Genomic DNA, 22207 nt, shown 5'->3' with positions numbered 1-22207 from the left:
AGAGTGAGTTTCTGTGTGTATGGGGGTGGGGGGTGAGAAAACCTGGATTTGTGCTGGAAATGGCCCACCTTGATTATCATGCACATTGTAAGGAGAGTGGTCACTTTGGATAAGCTATGACCAGCAGGAGAGTGAGTTTGTGTGTGTGGTTTTTGGAGGGGGGTGAGGGAATGAGAGAACCTGGATTTGTGCCGGAAATGGCCCACCTTGATTATCATACACATTGTGAAGAGAGTGGTCACTTTGGATGGGCTATTACCAGCAGGAGAGTGCGTTTGTTGGCGGGGGGGGGGGGGGCGGAGGGTGAGAATACCTGGATTTGTGCTGGAAATGGCCCAACTTGATGATCACTTGAGATAAGCTATTACCAGCAGGACAGTGGGGTGGGAGGAGGTATTGTTTCATGGTCTCTGTGTGTATATAATGTCTTCTGCAGTTTCCACGGTATGCATCCAATGAAGTGAGCTGTAGCTCACGAAAGCTCATGCTCAAATAAATTGGTTAGTCTCTAAGGTGCCACAAGTCCTCCTTTTCTTTTTGCAAATACAGACTAACACAGCAGTTACTCTGAAACCTATATTTTTTGTGTTCACTTTGTGTGCATGTAAAATTGAATTATGACACTGGAAGTATTACACATAAAACTGTGGGTGACAGTTCTCCTGTAAAGGCTCAACGGCAGAACAGACAAATAAAATGATTAATTTACTCTATTTCAAAATGTCATTTTGGGAGGAAGGAAAGGTTTGACTCATGAATTTTCAACACTTGGGGCTGGCAATACTGTGATCCTGACTGTTCCAGGCTATGGCTCCTAGGGTAAAAAATGTTCTTGCTGGAAACAGGAAGCAGAAATTTGGGCATGTCTCCTTTCCTCCTCTGCTCACTAGAATTCTTTTTCTGCTAGTTAGAATATACGCCTCTGAGTGTGTTTATTTTGGGGGTGGGACGGGGTTGACTCCGCATGCACAATATACCCTTTCCACTCACCTCCCATGGCTGACTACAGCTATGTCCCCAGGAGCCACAAAGAAGCAAGGTAAACATAGTCCCCATATTATACTAGTGGTGGAAAGAAATGGCACCTCAAAAGTAATACCAGCTTCTTCCTGGAGAAACAGCTAGAGACAACTTGGGAGTCATTAGAGTGAGCTGACAAAGAAGGCAGAACTGGAACCAAGACTCCCGCTGCTAACTGGATGACAGAGGTAAGACAGAAAGCTAGAAGAAGGATGCATATTGTCTGAATGGGTGACTAATCATACACACAGAGTTTGTTTATAAAATTTATGATGGAAAATAAAACAACATAAAAAATACATTTTTGAACTTTTTCCTTAGTTTTACAATATACTTGCCTCTTCATTTTCCAAAGTGATTTTCTTTCCCCTGAATTTATACTCATTCATCTTCTTACTATTACCTTAAAAAAAAAAAAAAGTGGCAGCAATACCTATGGCTAAGATCTTCAAAACCTTTCCTTTAAAAGGCCCTATTTTCAGTTGCTTTTAACTTCACCAAACTTTAAGCTTTTGCACTGAAATTTTCCCTGCCATTTATATGCTTCAGGCTGAAATTTTTTTAAAAAGATTGTGTTAAAGTGATTCAGCTGTTTCCTAGAATAATTATAAGGAAAAATACATTTTTCCCATGTTGAAAAAACCTGCACAACTTCGCTGAGATACATTAATACCTCTGTGTGCTGTTGCAAGGGCTTGACATTTGGCAGAGGTCAGTCTCTGGTGTTAAGGATGTGCGTTTTCCCATTCCTGTGAAAAAGCCATTCATTCATATTTGGGCAAGTTATAAGCATCTGAAAAATTGCAATTCATATACAATTCTAACCCTTAGAGGCTGGCAGCTTTATTCTCCAAAGAGTCCTCCTTCACCAAGAGGCTCCATTCGTGCACACAAATCCTGTGTGTCAACCAGACTGCGCATGCTTCATCCCCACAGAGTGCCTGAGCATGCCTTATCCCAGAAGAACTGCTAGGGCTGAGCAGGATTTTATTTATAACTGACCCTTCTGGCAGCAGGTGATGCACTCTGGTGCCAGGCACAAGAACTGAGAGCAAGGAAATTCTTTCCTCTTGAGCTTACCAGAGCTCAAGACAGATGGAGGAACAAGAACAATCTGCATCAAATGCAAAGGGATGAGAAGCAGGGGTAGGCTGGGAGAGGTTAAAACAGAGGGGAAACAGGGACAGGAGCCAGGGTAGTTGATAGGAAGATAGGAACCAAGGAGAACAAGGATAGATGCCAACAGAACAGGAGCAGAAGGGTGAACAGGGACAGAAGGGTATATAACTTCTAGAGAACATCTCCCTCCAGAACCTGGAATTGAAACTGGTATTCCAAAGTCTCAGCATTTTTCTGCTGTCTAGCAAATAGACATAAAACCCACTGGCAAAGTGCACGCCAGCCCCTTTTAGTTGCTGGCCCAGAGGATAACAACTTACTACCGTTACCAGCTACCAGTTAGCTCAAGTGATAGAGGTCTGTGCCGTGTATCTAAATATCCTAACCCTGCTAATGACCCATGTGGGGATCAGCACCATTCCACATGATGGAATTATTTTTTTTCCAGTTTGCTGAATTAAATTGTTTCAAAAAATTATTGGCAGAGTGAACAAGGCCCTTTACTCAACTTGATGGAATTTCTCAGTTTGTCTGTAAGTAACCCAATAACTTTGCAAAAAGAAAAGGAGTACTTGTGGCACCTTAGAGACTAACCAATTTATTAGAGCATAAGCTTTCGTGAGCTACAGCTCACTTCATCAGATGCATATCGTGGAAACTGCAGCAGACTTTATATATACACAGAGAATATGAAACAATACCTCCTCCCACCCCACTGTCCTGCTGGTAATAGCTTATCTAAAGTGATCATCAGGTGGGCCATTTCCAGCACAAATCCAGGTTTTCTCACCCTCCACCCCCCCACACAAATTCACTCTTCTGCTGGTGATAGCCCATCCAAAGTGACAACTCTTTACACAATGTGCATGACAATCAAGTTGGGCTATTTCCTGCACAAATCCAGGTTTTCTCACATCCCCCCACCCCCATACACACACAAACTCACTCTCCTGCTGGTAATAGCTCATCCAAACTGACCACTCTTCAAGTTTAAATCCAAGTTAAACCAGAACATCTGGGGGGGGGGGTAGGAAAAAACAAGAGGAAACAGGCTACCTTGCATAATGACTTAGCCACTCCCAGTCTCTATTTAAGCCTAAATTAATAGTATCCAATTTGCAAATGAATTCCAATTCAGCAGTTTCTCGCTGGAGTCTGGATTTGAAGTTTTTTTGTTTTAAGATAGCGACCTTCATGTCTGTGATTGCGTGATCAGAGAGATTGAAGTGTTCTCCGACTGGTTTATGAATGTTATAATTCTCAGGCATTGGCACCCTGACAGCAGGATTGTCTGGCTATGTAGACTCCCTCCTCAGGCCCTACGCTACCAGCACTCCCAGCTACCTTCGAGACACCACTGACTTCCTGAGGAAACTTCAATCCATCGGTGATCTTCCTGATAACACCATCCTGGCCACTATGGATGTAGAAGCCCTCTACACCAACATTCCACACAAAGATGGACTACAAGCCATCAAGAACACTATCCCCGATAATGTCACGGCTAACCTGGTGGCTGAACTTTGTGACTTTGTCCTTACCCATAACTACTTCACATTTGGGGACAATGTATACCTTCAGATCAGCGGCACTGCTATGGGTACCCGCATGGCCCCCAGTATGCCAACATTTTTATGGCTGATTTAGAACAACGCTTCCTCAGCTCTCGTCCCCTAAAGCCCCTACTCTACTTGCGCTATATTGATGACATCTTCATCATCTGGACCCATGGAAAAGAAGCCCTTGAGGAATTCCACCATGATTTCAACAATTTCCATCCCACCACCAACCTCAGCCTGGTCCAGTCCACACAAGAGATCCACTTCCTGGACACTACAGTGCTAATAAACAATGGTCACATAAACACCACCCTATACCGGAAACCTACTGACCGCTATTCCTACCTGCATGCCTCCAGCTTTCACCCTGACCACACCACACGATCCATCGTCTACAGCCAAGCTCTGCGATACAACCGCATTTGCTCCAACCCCTCAGACAGAGACAAACACCTACAAGATCTCTGTCAAGCTTTCTTACAACTACAATACCCACCTGCAGAAGTAAAGAAACAGATTGATAGAGCCAGAAGAGTTCCCAGAAGTTACCTACTACAAGACAGACCTAACAAAGAAAATAACAGAACGCCACTAGCCATCACCTTCAGCCCCCAACTAAAACCCCTCCAACGCATTATTAAGGATCTACAACCTATCCTAAAGGATGACCCAACACTCTCACAAATCTTGGGAGACAGCCCAGTCCTTGCCTACAGACAGCCCCCCAACCTGAAGCAAATACTCACCAACAACCACATACCACACAACAGAACCACTAACCCAGGAACTTATCCTTGCAGGAAAGCCCGTTGCCAATTGTGCCCACATATCTATTCAGGGGACACCATCACAGGGCCTAATAACATCAGCCACACTATCAGAGGCTCGTTCACCTGCACATCCACCAATGTGATATATGCCATCATGTGCCAGCAATGCCCCTCTGCCATGTACATTGGTCAAACTGGACAGTCTCTACGTAAAAGAATAAATGGACACAAATCAGATGTCAAGAATTATAACATTCATAAACCAGTCGGAGAACACTTCAATCTCTCTGGTCACGCAATCACAGACATGAAGGTCGCTATCTTAAAACAAAAAAACTTCAAATCCAGACTCCAGCGAGAAACTGCTGAATTGGAATTCATTTGCAAATTGGATACTATTAATTTAGGCTTAAATAGAGACTGGGAGTGGCTAAGTCATTATGCAAGGTAGCCTGTTTCCTCTTGTTTTTTCCTACCCCCCCCCCCCAGATGTTCTGGTTTAACTTGGATTTAAACTTGAAGAGTGGTCAGTTTGGATGAGCTATTACCAGCAGGAAAGTGAGTTTGTGTGTGTATGGGGGTGGGGGGGATGTGAGAAAACCTGGATTTGTGCAGGAAATAGCCCAACTTGATTGTCATGCACATTGTGTAAAGAGTTGTCACTTTGGATGGGCTATCACCAGCAGAAGAGTGAATTTGTGTGGGGGGGTGGAGGGTGAGAAAACCTGGATTTGTGCTGGAAATGGCCCACCTGATGATCACTTTAGATAAGCTATTACCAGCAGGACAGTGGGGTGGGAGGAGGTATTGTTTCATATTCTCTGTGTATATATAAAGTCTGCTGCAGTTTCCACGATATGCATCTGATGAAGTGAGCTGTAGCTCACGAAAGCTTATGCTCTAATAAATTGGTTAGTCTCTAAGGTGCCACAAGTACTCCTTTTCTTTTTGCGAATACAGACTAACACGGCTGTTACTCTGAAACCAATAACTTTGGAGCACCATATTTGATCGATTCCAAAATTTCAAGGAAAGTTCTGGGCAGAACCTTATTGACTTTTTGGGACCGGAGAGAATCAGCAAACAGGAAAGTGGAAATGAGGGACACACAGAGCCCCTTTGCATCTGCGTAGCTCACTTAGCTGTTTTAACCAGCTCAGTAACTGACCTTCCATCCCAACCCCTAACCCCAACCTCCATCTCAGCTCTGCCCATATCCCAATAGAGTTTAAAATGTTGATATCCTGTAAGATTTATCTCCCAGACAGAAAGGAAAGAAATATCAGGGGGAGCCAGAGGGAGAGGAGAATGAAAGAGGTTTTATTCCTTCCTCCCTCTTAGTACTTTGCTTCCCCAAAGCCAATTCCATGTGGGGGAGGGCACCAGCTATCTACCCATCCCTTCCAATCCAGTGGGAGACTAAATTTACTTTGGAGACACATAGAGACTCTGGCATGGGAGGAGAGGTGGAGGGGAGATGCACAACCCCTGGCATGAGGTGGGGTGAGTGCAAGATGAACTGAAAATACTCCTGCTTTAGATATTTGGATTATTCAACACTCCTTCTTATGGCTGTTTGGAGGTACTTAATTTAAATTCACCACTTATATTTATGTCATATGTAGGTGTATTATGTTATGTTTTTGAATGTTATGATTTATCATAGCATGGGCCCAAACATTTGAGGGAATTATGTTTGACCCTGGGTTCAATAACTAACATTTATATATATATAAGAAAAAGACGAGCAGCTTAAATGACAATTGAATTTAAGTTCTGTGGCAGTACACTGTAAAATGGCTATAGGCTCTAATCTAGCCATACATTCCACGGATTCTCACTGCATGTTTTTTCCTCTCAAAAGCCATTTGCACTTAAAGAGTTAAACAATACACAGACCTCAGCCTGCATGAGCCACAGTGGGGATGGCACATGGAGGTATGTAACTTACATCCCTGGTCTGCACAATGAGCTTGGGCTACAGAAACAATGAAACGTGCAACCCTCTAGTATCACATTCATTCACAATAGCTTCCCCCTGCTCTCCCCCAATGTGGATCATCAGCAAGGGTTTGAAACCTGGCCCTGTAGAATCCCGAGACCCTGAGCTAGAGCCATAGGATTTATGCCCTTAAGACTTGAGCTAGCCTTTCTGTGGACCAGACAGTAAGGGGCGGGGAGGGGAGGGGGGGAGACTTGGCAATTTCCCATTGGATTACACCACTCTTTGCTAGACAACTGTAGAAAACCAGAGATGAGGAATCCTGGATTCTATTCCCACTATAATGGATTTTGAGGAGATAACCAAAGCATATAAAAGTGGATTAAGTGGGTAAGGTTTGGATCTACCACATTACAGAACTGGGTTCTATATTCCCAAATATCAGAATGACCTTATGTAATTTTGCTGTTAACATATTTGTAAAACTGGAACCAATGTGGGCCAGGGGGGCGGCAGAGAAGCAGCAGCTCATACTTACCTGCCTTCCAGGGTTAGGATCACAGCCTTGTTTGGTAATAAAGGTGGTGAATGTAAGGAAATATAAAGCACCCTCAGTAGAGAAGATTTCACCTCATGGTCTCCTATTTTGCAGCTCAGGGAACTTTCCCATAGACCAATATTATATAATATATTATATTATATTACAGAAAAGTCCTACAATGCAGACAACACTTGTCACATGCCGATGATAGTGTTGAGAGTGCTTAATATGTCTGCTTCATGCAGACAAAATTAAAAAATAGTAACGTAAAAACAAAAAATAGGAGTACCTACTTCTAGTTAATATTGTCCTACTTAGCAGATGTAATGTGCGAGGCAAAACTCAGACCCCTTGGAACTTATACGTTTTTAACAAAAGGCACCCAAAATAGTCCTTATCCTATTAAAAAAAAATTGATCATTTTTACATCAACATGTAATGTATCCAAATGTATTAAATTGATCTGCACCAAACCAACATAAAAATTCAAATACAATGACTTTTAATTTCAATGGCGTTTCCCTGCTCCACACATACTTTTACATTTCACAGTTTTGTCAAAATATAAATGTTGCCACAACCTTAACTATGGTATCACTACAGCTCAACCATAATATATACAGAGTATGTATATTTATAAAACAAATTATATTTATTTATATCTTGAATATCAAACTGCTATTACAATGAAACAGGCAACCAATAGGTAAGTTCTATTATTTATTTAAAAGCAACAAGTTGGCCAAATTCTGAAGTATTTATTCAGGTAAAACTCTTATTGTAGTAAGTGGGACCTTTCCTTCAGTAAGGCCAGACACTAAAAACATAAAGCTAATAAACATCAAATAAATTATACTACACTGTTGCATTATAGGATGAAGATCAGTGGACAATATTAAATGAGAAAAAATTGTAAAACATTAATTCTGCTAGGTTTCAGAGTAACAGCCGTGTTAGTCTATATTCGCAAAAAGAAAAGGAGTACTTGTAGCATCTTAGAGACTAACCAATTTATTTGAGCATAAGCTTTCGTGAGCTACACATCCAATGAAGTGAGCTGTAGCTCACGAAAGCTTATGCTCAAATAAATTGGCTAGTCTCTAAGGTGCCACAAGTACTCCTTTTCTTTTTATTAATTCTGCTAAGGACCTCATTTAATGCAATTAAAAAAATAATCCATTAACGTTATAGATTTTATTCAAGGGAATCTCTAGTTTTGCCCACTTATACCTTCCTCACCATGCACTGCTCAGTGGCTCTCACCTGTATCTTAATATCCAACTAACCTTAGTTCTGTTTTGTATATTTTTTCCTGCAGTCTGAAAAAAATGACACTAGATGGCAATATAAACCTATCTTTGCTTTCAAAGATTTTAAAGGCTAGAAGAAAGACAATTGTGATCATCTAGTCTCATACCAGAGGCCATAGAATTTCACTCAGTAAATTCCTTCATAAAGCCCATAATTTTTGGATGAAATAGAGACATACAAACTTTCCAACAGGCACTTCCAAGAGATTAGCAAAATCACATTCAATTCTCCATGTATCACAATAAAATACGGTCTAAAAGTGTCTCCATAGAGGGGGTTCTAAAAGGCTTATCTCAGAAGTTGAATTGTGTGTGTCTTACAAGAGAAACAGTTAAAACAGAAAATTGTGATTCCTCTCCATTTTGAGTCTACCTGTTCTTGAGAATTGACTTCTTTTTCCATCTATCATACAAATTAACAGGCTTAAACCTAGGAAATTCTCAGAATAGAGCACAAATTGTAAACTTATTTTTAAAAGTATAGAATAGGAATAATCAAGACCTTGTTTACTAGGTTGAAAGTGGTTTCACAAAAATGTTGTATTTTCTGTAAGTTTGTTTTTAAAAGTATCCAGTTTTAGGTAAGTAGGACAATTCTATTTAGAAGTAAGTACTCTATTTTTTGTTTTTCCTCAAGTTTACAAATTACTGTTTTTATATCTACTTTCTCTTTTCCACCTACAAAAGAGTTCTGTGAATTGTCTACATTTTCTTTTATAAAAGTAATACCTTTAATTTCTCATTTTAAATATGAAGAGAAGAGAGATCACAAAGATCTAGCAGCAGAGCAACATAATATCACACAGAAAAATGGACCTACACTAGAACTCAGTCCCTCGTTTCCAAGGAAGTAGGGGCTTGAGAACAGAATAGAGGCAGGAAGCTTATCCCTTTGAGAGGAGGGCCGGGATCTTGGAGGGCAAGACAGATTAAAAAGTGTTATGGATATTGTTGCATATGTATTTGTATACTTTTATTTGGTAGGTATGTTTGGGGTTGTCAGGATGTAATAACAGGCCAAGTCAGAACTGCAACCTTTGCACAGGGACTATTTTTGTTAATGTTTCTCAAACTGGAAATCTTTAGATTGTCATCTAGTTTGTGTAAATTGTATTACATAAATTTACAGCTATGACTAAATCTACTATTGTAGCTTTTTCTTAATTATGTTTTTATAGTTCTAACAGTTTAAGAGTACTGAAAGGTATATATAAGTTATAACAAGCAATAACATGAAAAGCATGACTTCATTAGGCTAACTGAGGACAGTTTAGGTTCTTGTTGAGATGTAATGCTTAGGGACAAATCACTACCATTCTAGAATTAGAAAGTACGTCCTAGATAAAAAATTAACTTTCCAGCTACTACTGCGTCATACATAAGATACGATTTAGCAAGTAGCCCAATGGTTTTTATCAAGTTTTTGAAGCATGGGTCAAGAGATATTGCTGCTGACAAATCACAATTTTTTTCCAAACACAAGTTTCCATATTGCTTTAATTATTCCTGAAGCATTGCTGTTCTTTTTCTCAGATGGGTCAGTCACCTACCCAAGAAGCAAATAAAGAAATGGAAGAGTTTGGTTCAAGCATGACATGTCTGAACACATTACAGAGGTTACTGCCTCAATGGACTACGGAAAGGAAAATCTACTTAGGCAAGATACTTTAAAAAAAAAAAAAGTTAAAAACTGGAAACGTGGGGGTCAAAAAGCAGATCTACACTACCAGCTGTTGGCCTGGAATAAGTAATATGTTCTCTGTCAGTCCACCTCATGGCAATGTAACATTTAGATGACGTTTGTGTCATGTTTAGGTATATTTGACTGTGGTATAGTTCCTAATGTTTTATGTTCCTTTGAGTAAGAACTTTTTATTGGTTTGGTTGGTCTTTAGAACAGTGCCCAACTAACTCCATTTTAAAAAAAAGTTCAAGACCAACAACCTACAAGCAAGAGTACATGTATATACTATACCTGACTGCTTTTGTATGTATGTAAGACAAGGGCGGTAACTGTTGCGCTCTACTCAGGATTGGTGAGGCCTCAGCTGGAATAGAGTATCCAATTCTGGGCACCAAGCTTTAGGAAAGACCTGGACAAATTGGAGATGGTCCATAGGAAAGCAACAAAAATTATAAAAGATTTAGAAAATCTGACCTATTAAAAAAAACAACCTATGTATGTTTAGTCTTGAGAAAAGAAGACTGAGGGGGAACCTAATAATAGTCTTCAAGTATGTTAAGGGCTGATATAAAGAAAACGGTGACCAATTGTTCTCCATGTCCATTGACGGTAAAACAAGAAATAACAGGCTTAATCTGCTGCCAGGAAAATATTAGGCTAGATATTAGCAAAAAGAAAAGGAGTACTAGTGGCACCTTAGAGACTAACCAATTTATCTGAACATAAGCTTTCGTACAGCTCACTTCATCGGATGCATTCAGTGGAAAATACAGTGAGGAGATTTATATACACACATAACATGAAAAAAATGGGTGTTATCATACACCTTGTAAGGAGAGTGATCACTTAAGATGAGCTATTACCAGCAGGAGAGCGGGAGGGGGGGGAGAAAACCTTTAGTAGCGATAATCAAGGTGGGCCATTTCCAGCAGTTAACAGGAACGTCCGAGGAGCAGTGGTGGGTGTTCCTCGGACATTCCTGTTGACTGCTGGAAATGGCCCACCTTGATTATCGCTACAAAAGGTTTTCTCCCCCCCTCCCGCTCTCCTGCTGGTAATAGCTCATCTTAAGTGATCACTCTCCTTACAAGGTGTATGATAACACCCATTTTTTTCATGTTCTGTGTGTATATAAATCTCCTCACTGTATTTTCCACTGAATGCATCCGATGAAGTGAGCTGTACGAAAGCTTATGTTCAGATAAATTGGTTAGTCTCTAAGGTGCCACTAGTACTCCTTTTCTTTTTGCGAATACAGACTAACACGGCTGCTACTCTGAAACCTGTCATTATGATAGATATTAGGAGAACCTAATTACAAGGGTAGTCAAGCTCTGGAATAGGCTTCCAGAGAGGCTGTGGAATCCCAATCATCAGAGGTTTTTTAAGAACAGACTGAACGAACACCTGTCAGGAATGGTCTAAGTTTACTTGGTCCTGCCTCAGCACATGGGGCTGGACTTGATTTCTCAAGGTCCCTTCCAGCCCAACAATTCTATAATTCTATGCTTTAACAATATTCTTACATGGGATTAAGATATCCAATTTTAAACAGTTAACTGAGTAATTTACTCAACAACTCTTGCAGTAATGCCATGAAATTTGTAAATATCCTGAAACAAGTGCAGTCTTGCTTGTGAAAGTAGTCAGTGCACACATTATCAACTCTGACTTGCAGCAATGGAACTACACAAATTTAACATGTTTGACTTGTACACTGACTTCCAAGATGACTTCCACATATGGGGACAAATTCTATTCTGTAATACTGATGCAACTCCTCAGCGAAACTGTTGAGGTTGAACAAGTGTTCAGAATTGGACCATATTGTTCAAGTCACCATGAACTTGCACACCAGAAAGGCACCACACCAACAGCTTTCTTTGTCCAATAGATCCTACCATAGAGCTTTCAAACTAAATTGGTTAAGACTGAAGCCACATTACATTACATGAGAATACTCTATATTGCTGTGCCATGCACTAGGTACCTTCAACATCAACAAGTTTCTTCAACAAGCTCGCCTCTGCCCCGCGGCATAAGGACACCAGAATGAGAGCTGTGCTCACAACGGAAAGGCGAGTGGTGATCACTGTGTGGAAGCTGGCAACTCCAGACTGCTACCTGTCAGTTGCTAATCAGTCTGGAGTTGGAAAGTCCACCATGGGGATTATGGTGATGCAAGTGTGCAGGGACATTAATCGCTTCCTACTATGAAGGACTGTGACTCTGTGTAATGTGCAGGAAATACTTGATGGCTTTGTGACAACGCTATTCCCTAACTGTGGCGGTTCGATAGATGGCATGCATACCTCAATTTTGGCCCCAGACAATCTTGCGATAGAATACATCAACTGAAAGGGCTACTTCCCCATGGTCTTGCAGACACTGGTGAATTACCAGGGCCGTTTCACTGACATCAGTGCAGGGCTGGTCACGGGAAGGTTCAAAATGCATGCATCATTAGGAACACTGGGTTGTACAGAAAACTGCATGTTTGGACTTTCTTTCTAGACCAGAAGATTCCAGTGGGGGATGTGCAAATGCCCATAGTGATCCTGGAAGAACCCACCCACCCCTTGCTCCTATGGCTCATGAAGCCTTACACAAGGAACCTAGACAGCAGCAAGGAACGCTTCAACAACAGGCTCAGCAGGTGCCAAATGAATGTGCCAGTTTGGCAGATTAAAAAGTTGCTGGGACTGCCTTTTTGGCAGGTTAAACCTCAATGAGGAAAATATTCCAATGGTCACAGCAGGCAGCTGTGCTCTGCATAACATTTGCAAAGTGAAGGGAGAAGTTTCCCCAGGGTTCGAGTGCTGATGTGGATCAGCTGGCTGCTGATTTGGAGCAGCCAGATACTAGGGCAATTAGAGGGGCTCAGCAGGAGGCTATTTGAAGGAGCATTTTGATAATGTGCCCCAGTAATGTGTCTTTATGTGATGCATTCAGCTAGGCAATGTTTACTTACTGCCTTGAATGACCCCTGTAATGCTTCCTTCCTGAGCATTAACTGTGATGAGCAAATGTTCTTGCCTGTAGCCACTGAATTTTAGCAGCAACTACTGTGTGCATGACACAAATACTCATTTTGTTTCAAAAACTACACTTTAATTAAAAGGATAAATTTTTTTTTTTTTTTGCACAGAGGAGTGGCAATGAGGAACAGTCTCACGGTCAAGCCTCTCACAGCTGTGTGTAACTCCAACTTTCATCATGAAACCAGTCTCTGGGGGTGGAGTGCAAGGAGTACTGCGACACAACAGAAACATGAGAGGAATGTGTTGAGGGAGTTTGAGGAAGTCATGGAACAGCGTTCTGTGAGCACAGATGTGCTCAGACTGCAGCTCTGTGAGGGACTTGAGCATCTCTGTCTGGCCCTCCAGTGGCTTTATCATCCATTCCTGTCCATCTATCATCAACTCCTGCCCCTGTCTCCGTTCCAGGCTATCCAGCCTGAGTTTTTCATTAACGGTCTTCCTCCACACTCTTTTTGCTATCTGCTGTATCTATTGACTGCAGTACTTTGAGAAACATATCCTTCTTACTCCTCCTGGTTTGCCTCCTTAATCTGACGGAGGAGCTCTGCTGATGTGTTGGAATTGGTCCTCAAGGGCACATCTGCAGAAGCCAAAGAAACAATGAACAGACACAGCATTATGACTGCACTCTCAGACATGAATCACAAAAGCCACATACACCTCTTTCTCACTGTCCCTTTGCTAACACACAGCTTGGTGAGAGTCCCAAATATGGGGAGTTCGGTGAGGCAGGGCGGGTTGGGAAGAGGGAATGGCTAAGAAGAGACAAAGGGTATGGGTGATTTGCAAAGAGGGTCACTAGACATGCCTAGGGAGATATTCTGAATATTGGCACCCTTTTCCACAGGCTGGGACAATCAAACCTGATATCTCATTCCATAGGGTAACCCGGCTGCAAGGGTCCATCTCCTGCATGCATATGCCTTCAGACCGGGTCCATATGCTACTTACCTATGTGCCACTGTGGTCCCTGCAGAAACAATTGCCTGTTGGCATGATAAAGTTTCCTACACCAAGGGGAGAAACAAGGCAGCTCTGCCAAGGAATCTTCAGCACAGGATTTCAAGAGTACCCACATGAAAGTTTCCTAGAGATCTCTATGGAGATCTCTTGGACAGTGTACATTAACAAACTTTTTCACCAAGCCCCCACTACCTAGCTGCATAGGCTTTATTGTTTGTTATATAGTAGAAGAGGGATAAGGGATAGAAACTAAGTAAATGAGACCTCAGTCACCGTGCAGTATGAAAGCAAAATGGGTGCTTACCAGAGCTTGCCTATCCTGCTTCCTGTGTGCCGGAGCCTGAGTACTGGGACTGGATAGACCCCTCTGGAGTCAAAAATAGGTCCTAGCTTGCAGGGCTTTGGAGCGGAGCCTGGAGCTGGAGCACAGAGCAGTGGAGCTGCAGGTTTTTGCCCGGACCTGGAGCGGAGCTGGAGCACAAAAAATCTTGACTGCTCCAGTTTTTTTTTTTCCCCTCCATTTTCAATCCAAAATGAATGATATTTAGCAAGGAAGTCCTAAAGGTGCCCAAAAGTTTCAGCTTGTATAACAATTGATATTAACATCTACTTTATATGTCACAGTTATTCTCACTTTGGCCAAAATCAAGATTTAATGTACAGATACAAAATTACCAAGTTTTTTGGAGATATGTTTTATTAAAGAATCTGATAATTATCAGACAGCCGGCAACACTGCAGACTGCTCCCACCCTTGTGCCAACGTTAGGCGAGTACGTACTCACGTAGATTAATTAGATAGTTAAGATTAGTATGTGTTGATACTTCTTTTGTAAGGGTTGATCAACGACACGCTGTGAGCGCTGCAATTATGGAAAAGTGTGACGCAAGACGCAACATTTTAGATATCACAAACAGGTATATTGAAAAAAATATGTTTACTGATATATTAAAATATTGCAAGACATATTAACCACTTAAGCTCATTTCTCACACGGGCTCCCGTTTCCAGTACATTTGTTCATTTGTACCTGCTCCCATATCACTCTGGCAGACTTATTTTATAGGTCATCTGTTCAACTGTCTTTTGGTAGCGTTGTTTGTAATTTTACATTTACTGAAAAAGTCACGTACAGCAGGCATATAAATATACAGTAAACTTTTGCATAAATTAGGAGTGATTTTTGTGATATATCCAGAATGATTGGAAAATGTCCAACACAACTTTGGGGGTGAATCTTTAGGTCATTTTAAGAAAAAACATTTGTGAACACGTGTCCTAAAATTCTTTCTAAGGGAGCTACAGTCCCTTCAAGGAGATGATGAAAAGTTAATTGCTGATTAATATCTCAAAAACACTTTGAAAGGCTTGTCGTTGACTGCCCCTGGCTACGAGCGGTAATATGTTCCATAATAAGTTAATAATTTTTGGTTATTTAATACTACATTTAAAACTTTGGAACCATAAATTTTAAAAATAAGTAAAATTGTTTGTATCATTCTAAGCATCTAAGCAGTTTAAAATTTTTAAACAGTTCTCGGAAATGGTTAATTATACAAAATAAATTAAGAGTACCATTTTAATGCGTGTTTTAGCATTAAACCACATTCCATGGTTGTACCTGTTAAACAGCGAAGATTTAAAAAATATTAAATAAAATTGGCCTAGTCCCCCCCCCAGTTCACGATGCCTGTAGTTTAAATTTTTTTTTTTTAATGATGTTGTATGATAGAAAGTTCGAAATAAACTTTAATGGGAAAGCAGATTCAAATTGCAAGCAGTCCTTTTAGTAAAGAGAGCAAATTTTCAGAAATCTTTTTCCTTCATCAGGCTGGAAACATTATACAAGACAGAACCTGTTATTTGCTCTATCTTGTATAATCTAATCAGGCTGATGAAGCAAAAACATATTTCTGAAAATTTGTTCTCTTTACTAAAAGGACTGTGCTTGCAATTTGAATCCACTTTCCCGTTAAAGTTTATTTTCAACCTTGTAACGTGTAGCCTCGTTACTTCAACAATTAATGTTGTAGAACAGCGATAGCATGTACTAATGCTACAGCGCATACCAAATTTCATTGATATATCTATATTAAAGAGTTTGAGATATTAAAAACTTGCAATTTATAAAAAAGGTATATTAAAAATACTTGTTGTATTGTAAACTGCAAGAAACATGTTAAAATATTAAAATATACTTTAATAATTGTGTAAAAAGAAATGTGATCATTTTTGCCCAGAAAATCCAAAATAAATTTGAAGTACCTCAGTGGTTAAGATATCACAAGCAGGTACATTATAAAAAAAAAGTTATGATCTTCAAAAAGCAATGAACAAAAGCATTACAAGAAACATTTGGCTGCAGTAGCAGTATAAGAAGATTTGGCCACGGCTTATAGCCGATTTACGGAAAAAGGATCTAAACAACGTCTTTACTTTTGAATTTGAAAAAAGCCCAAATTTGAGCTTTTGGGAAAAGCAAAGAAGAAATCAGCAACGTGCAAAGTGGAAAAGCGAATGGCGAGCTCAAACCATGTAGCTTCAAGACAAGTGAAGCAAATGCGCGAAAAGTTACAACTTTTGGCAGCATGTAACACGTAACCATCCTGAAAACTTATGCGACTCTGGTTACCAAAAAGGACCAGGAAGATGAAGCAAAAACAGAAAGCTGACACGGCTAAATGACATTCATCTGGCTCTTTGAAAACTCCTGGAGAAAAGATTTTTCGTGGAGCTTCATCTGAGAAGAAGCCCATAACTGAGCAAACAAAACTTGACTCATATTTGAAGTCCTCAAAGGTTACAGTCACCATGGATGCCAATACTTTCCATGAAGGGCTGATGGAAATGGTTTGCTTGAGTTCAACACTGCTCACTACATTCAGGCTAAGGAACAAAGGATTCCAAAAAACTGCAGGTAAAATGGGTCGGCAGCTTTGTGTTTCGATGGGGCACAATGCGGTTTGTCATTTAGTTGTCAACACAGCTGAGTCTGGTTTCAAAGAGCTCAAGAAAGCTCTGGAGCAAAAACTGTGCTACCTGAAAATGGATGTGGCAATCTGTGGAGACAGAAATTTCCTTGCAATCAATGCTCAATACTACAAAGAAGGAAAAGATAAAGCTGTGGTAAAAATCTTGGAAGTAATCGACACAGAAGGGCGTCACAATTCTTCATATGTGAAAAGTCAAGTAAAAGCTATTTTAGAAAAATCTGGGGTCAAATGCAAGTGCTGAGCATCTGCACTGACAATGCAGCAAACATGATGTGTGCCATCAAAAATTTCAGCGAGGACAATGAAACCATTTCTACCTCTGAGAACAGGGATGTGGACAGAACTGAAGCTATTTTGCCTGATGAAGGAACTAAAGGAATGGATGAATTAAACTCAACATGGATGCTGCTGCGCAATGGGTTAATGACCCTAGCCTCATATTTCCAACATGGCTTCAGGACGACGACTCAAAAGTCCAATTAATGAGGGGTGGTATTCACACTCTTCACCTGTGAATCTGGGATGGACTGAACAAAGAAAATGCGAAGAAATTACTGGCAAAAATTCGACAAGTCGTTGTCAAACTACGAACCCCAAGTATTCAAAGTGTTCTGCTTGATCTACCTGGGGTAACTCAATCATTGGATACTGTAACTTGCTGGGGTTCAACATTTGCGATGATTGGTCGGCTTCGTTTTTCAATCTTACTGTGAACAAGTGGCTGCTGCTGGAACAAGAGAACTCAAGTTAACAAAAGCTGAATGGGACGAAGTGAAGAACTTGTGAGACCTCTTGGCAAAGCCAAGCCAAACCAAACAACCATGAATCTTCAAGCTGTTGATGTAATCCCAGGAGTTTTAATGAAGGGATAGTGAAAACTGTCAAAATTCTTGCAAGAAAATGGTGAACAAATTGCAGAAGGAATTCTATCCTCCATGCAGAAATGTGAACAATATTTTTAACAATATTCATTTTCTTGCTGGGGTTTGTTGACCCACGGTATCGGATTCTTTTTACCTCAAGGGAAATACCAAAGGCAAAGGAAGGGCTCCTGGATACTGCTCGATGACTCAAAACCCAAGGTCTATTGCTACATTTGAACTCTGCAAAAGAGGATGAAGAAAACAAAACAAAAAGGAGTCATCAATCGAATTTGCGGTTTCGGAAAGTTCACATCCTTCAGAAATAGCAGGCTGTTCTCAAACTTTGTCTCCACTCTGAACTTGTTCAAGCATCAGTCCCTGAGATGTCTTCAACCATTACAGGAAAATGGAGATAATTCAAGCACCAATTCTTCAGAAGATGATGCCTTCAAAAACGAATTGGATAAACAAGAAAGACGCCGGCGAGTTTCTGCAATTCATAATGGTAATGAAGCATTATTCAAGAGAAACTTCCGGGAAGATTGTGAGGCGATGGAGTCTATTGGTAAGCTAAAAGTTAAGTCTGTTTTTGAGACTACCCACACCGCATTCAGGCTGCCTGTAGAATTGCTTCGAGCACGCCAACAACTCAAACTTGTTTAGAGCAACAGTTTTCGGCTTTAAAGTTTTTTAAATGATTTGCGGCAGGCTATGAAAGACTACTTGATTGCTGCAATAATTTTTTTACAGAATGAATTATGAATGATTCTAGTTTGTATCATTGTTGATGACATTTAAATTGTTTTAAAAGTGAATAAAAATAATGTTTTTTCAAAATTACAGTATGCACTTTTTTATTTACTTAAAAATTAATTTGAGTCAGAGTACGGAGCGGAGTCAGAGCGGAGCTGGAGCAGTCACTATTGGTGCCGGAGCAGAGCAATTCAAAAATTTGATTGCTCCAACTCCCTGCTAACTTGCCATCGCACCAGAGAACCCTGTTGCACAGGGCTCTTGGCAGTGGGTCACAGCCGAGGATAGCGCGCAGCTCCTTGAAGTGGTATGTCTTCGGCAATGCACCAGAGCAATAGTTGGCCTCCCTTGCCTTCTGGTACATCTGCCTCAGCTCCTGATCTTAGCACAGCACTGCTGCATGTCCCTTTCAAGTCCGTTCTCCTGCATGCCACGAGCATTGTGCTCCTAGATATCAAAGTTCCTACAGCTTGAGTGAAGCCGAGACTGCTCAGCCTCCTCTCCCCACAGACCTAGCAGATCCAACAGCTCTGGCATACTCCAGGCAGGAGTGCATCTGTTGTGGAAAGCCAGCATAGTCAGCTGGGAAGATGCTGTGTGAACAGTACACACCGAGCAAAGAGGAAGAGGAATTTCAAAAGTTCCCAGGCCTTTAAACAGAGATGGGGTGCATGCCTGTGTACCTGCAGCGCAGCAGACTCCAAAGCGCTAACCAGAGCGGTCAGAATGGGCATTGTGGGACACCCCTGAAGGCCAATTATGGCAACATAAGCAAGCGCAGTGTCCACACTAATGCTGTATCACTAACTACATCCCAAACAGTTCTATGCCTCTCGTTGAGGTGGTTGTATTATGTCGGCATAACAGGGGAGTTACATCAGTGGAAGGAGCATTTCAGTGTGCACACCTCCACTGGTTTGTTGATGAAAGTTGACTTTTGTTGACAAAACTGTGTAGTTTAGACAAGGCCTTAGTGTTGGAGATATTTCTATGTAAAACTATTGAAATTCTACTTTTACCCCTCAAGATGCCAAAGTGAGTGTTTAGAAAGATAATTTTTCCTTAAGTCTTTCCATTTTCATGATCCATTTCCAAAAATACATAATATAGTACAAAGTTAAAAACTGAACAAGTTACTCACTCTGTTCACCTTCTCTGCTATTCTGAGCTTCCTCTAAAGGAACAGACTGCATAGCTGACATAATCCTTTGAGCAATATTTGATAGCGGCACTTTACAAAGGTCATGTCCTATGTACTCCTTGTAACCCTCCATTTTTCTCATCAACCCTGAATACAAGATATCACATGTGTATTATACAAGAGACATTAAGATCATGAAATAATTAGCATCTATTACATAAGGCTGAAGATGGAATGGATAATGCATACATAATATCTAGTATATCCACCCTCTACCTAGAGCAGCGGTTCTCAACCTGTGACCTGCTTGCAGCTGAATCAGCACACAGCTGTGGCTCATGTAACATCCTCAGAGCCATACAGGTAATATATATATGTTGTGTGGACAGGGCCCACATAATACAGAGAGCTGCATATGCGGTCCACAATGGTTAATAGGTTGAGAACCACTGACCTAGAGACTTTAATATATACAAACTGATTTTTTTTCCTTACTACCATGTATCCACATTGGTTTGTCAAACAGTTTCTTATGAGTACTGGCAGCTGCCAATTTGAGAGAAATAAGCACTGAAGCATGACTGAAACAGTTTGATACACGCTACCAACAGATTTTCAAAAAGAGGTAGTCACAGCCTTTAAGAGGTGTATTCAGCAACACACAGTGCCTTTAAGAATCAGTCTGACAAGAACTCCAAATCAATGTCATGTGTCTTTGAAAAGTCTCCCACATTGTTTTCTAATGAAGATCTAAAAATTAATGCATGCAGATATTCATTACTTTCTATCCTTACAGCAAAGCACAAACCTCTAAACAGTTTTCAAGTCTTAAGGCTAAAAGCAAAAAAACCTCAGAAGGCTGAAACATCATTAAAAGATGGAAAGAAGAGCTGATTATTTAGACACAAAGTTCAGCATTTTCAATTGTTCTCTGATGTTTAAACCTCCACATATATTACTACTGGTCTGGAATCTTATATTTCAATTGACCTGCATTTAATCACATTCTATAATATCTAGATGCAACATAAGTACAGAATGTAATCACATGGGCCACTGGGGAGCATGAGAAGCAAAATCGTTCATGTCAGTAGAGAAGACTATCAGTGTAAATTATAACATGGAGACTCAGACAATAGGGATAACATTTTGAACCATTTACAACATACTACAAATATTTACATAGCATGCCTTACAGTATTTCTAGGGGGTCAAGTTCTCAACTGGGGTTCAAACTCCATAGTGTTGGTGGATACAACTGGCAGTTCAGTAGTGGTTAAATAACTTATTCCCATACAGAGGTCTTGACTATTCACTGGCCAATCTTGGCTCCCTTCACATGACTAGTACATTTCCAAATCAAATTCTATCAGACAGTATTTTCTCCCTCTTTAAAGGGAACCACTCATCTTAGCTCAGGAGAAACATTTGCAATGCCTATGGTCATCTCTGTCCAGTATGTGTCTCAGGTCAAGAATGGTCATATAGTCATGACCAAGCCTCTTTTCCTACCTTGGATAGAAAAACAGTCAAGAGATTGTTCCTTAGGTCTGTAGCTTCTCCCTAAAGGAAGAGATTTTTTAAATGTAAAAAAACTCTCTCTCTTGTGGGAGGGGTCAGTCTTACCTCAGGTGGCAAACCTAGATTAGATTTAGAATTTGGCAGGCAAAAAGGTACAATATACCATGGATCAGAATATATAGAAATGTTATGCATTTCACAACCAGATCCCACCATTAATCTGAAACATTCTTATGTTTGTGGATTTAAATCACTTAATATTAAGGATATAAATGCACATATTGTGTTTTTTCTTTTTAATAAAGGGTGTAGGACACATTCCATTAACTTGTAGTGTTTTTACCCTTGATATGATTAATTAATGTTTATAGTCAAGATGATTAAACATTTAATAGGGTTCAAAAAAGACAGTGCAGACTTACAAACGTCAAATATTTTAAAGTACTTAATACTTTTAACAGAGGTTATGCTCTTATTTAAACATGAAAGGTAATCAAATACAATTTTACAGTTAAAAACAAATTTAAAATGTTATTTATACACTAAAAATAATTTTACCTGAAGTTATAAAAATAGTCAGTCTTAATTTGCTTCCCTTTATCAAATACATATTATAAACATATCTGTATATGACCTGAAAGCAAGAACTGCTGCTCCCATCAGGATCCAGATCCAATGGACACAGTAGAGAAAAGGCATCATAATTGTGTGCAATCACATTAAATTTTCTTTAATCTGTAGTAAATTTCCTATATAGTTTGCTACACATATCTTGGGGTTGCAGTTGATGAGCCAAAAAATCTTTCTTATTAAAAATTCAATAATTCTGGCAGAGTTATTAAAACATTCTGAAATTTGTGTTACTACAAATTCTACAGTGAGCCAAAAAAAGAAACAGACCATAGCAGATTAATTATCTGCTGAACACAAACATCCTTGGGACACCCTGCTAAAAAAGGCAAGTTCAAAACTCTTGCTCTTAGAGC

General features: G+C 40.2%; 1 protein-coding gene across 1 annotated transcript in view; it reads right to left on the bottom strand.

Annotated features, from left to right (window-relative positions):
* The window catches only part of POLN (DNA polymerase nu), a gene marked incomplete at its 3' end in the record, with an annotated part of 269901 nt that overhangs the window by 234169 nt on the left and 13525 nt on the right, over positions 1-22207 (bottom strand). The window contains exons 3-6 of the mRNA XM_084625771.1: positions 21213-21263; positions 19701-19847; positions 18207-18296; positions 16990-17048 (exon numbers count right to left, since the gene is read on the bottom strand). Coding sequence (XP_084481897.1) covers positions 16990-17048; positions 18207-18296; positions 19701-19842 — 291 coding nt within the window. The 5' untranslated portion in view covers positions 19843-19847; positions 21213-21263. The remainder of the gene's footprint in view (positions 1-16989; positions 17049-18206; positions 18297-19700; positions 19848-21212; positions 21264-22207) is intronic.

Source organism: Lepidochelys olivacea (genome assembly GCF_965140295.1).
Source record: "Lepidochelys olivacea isolate rLepOli2 genome assembly, chromosome: 4".
Classification (NCBI taxonomy): domain Eukaryota; kingdom Metazoa; phylum Chordata; order Testudines; family Cheloniidae; genus Lepidochelys; species Lepidochelys olivacea.
Note: the sequence above shows the minus strand (reverse complement) of the source record. Positions and strands in the feature narration are given on the sequence as shown.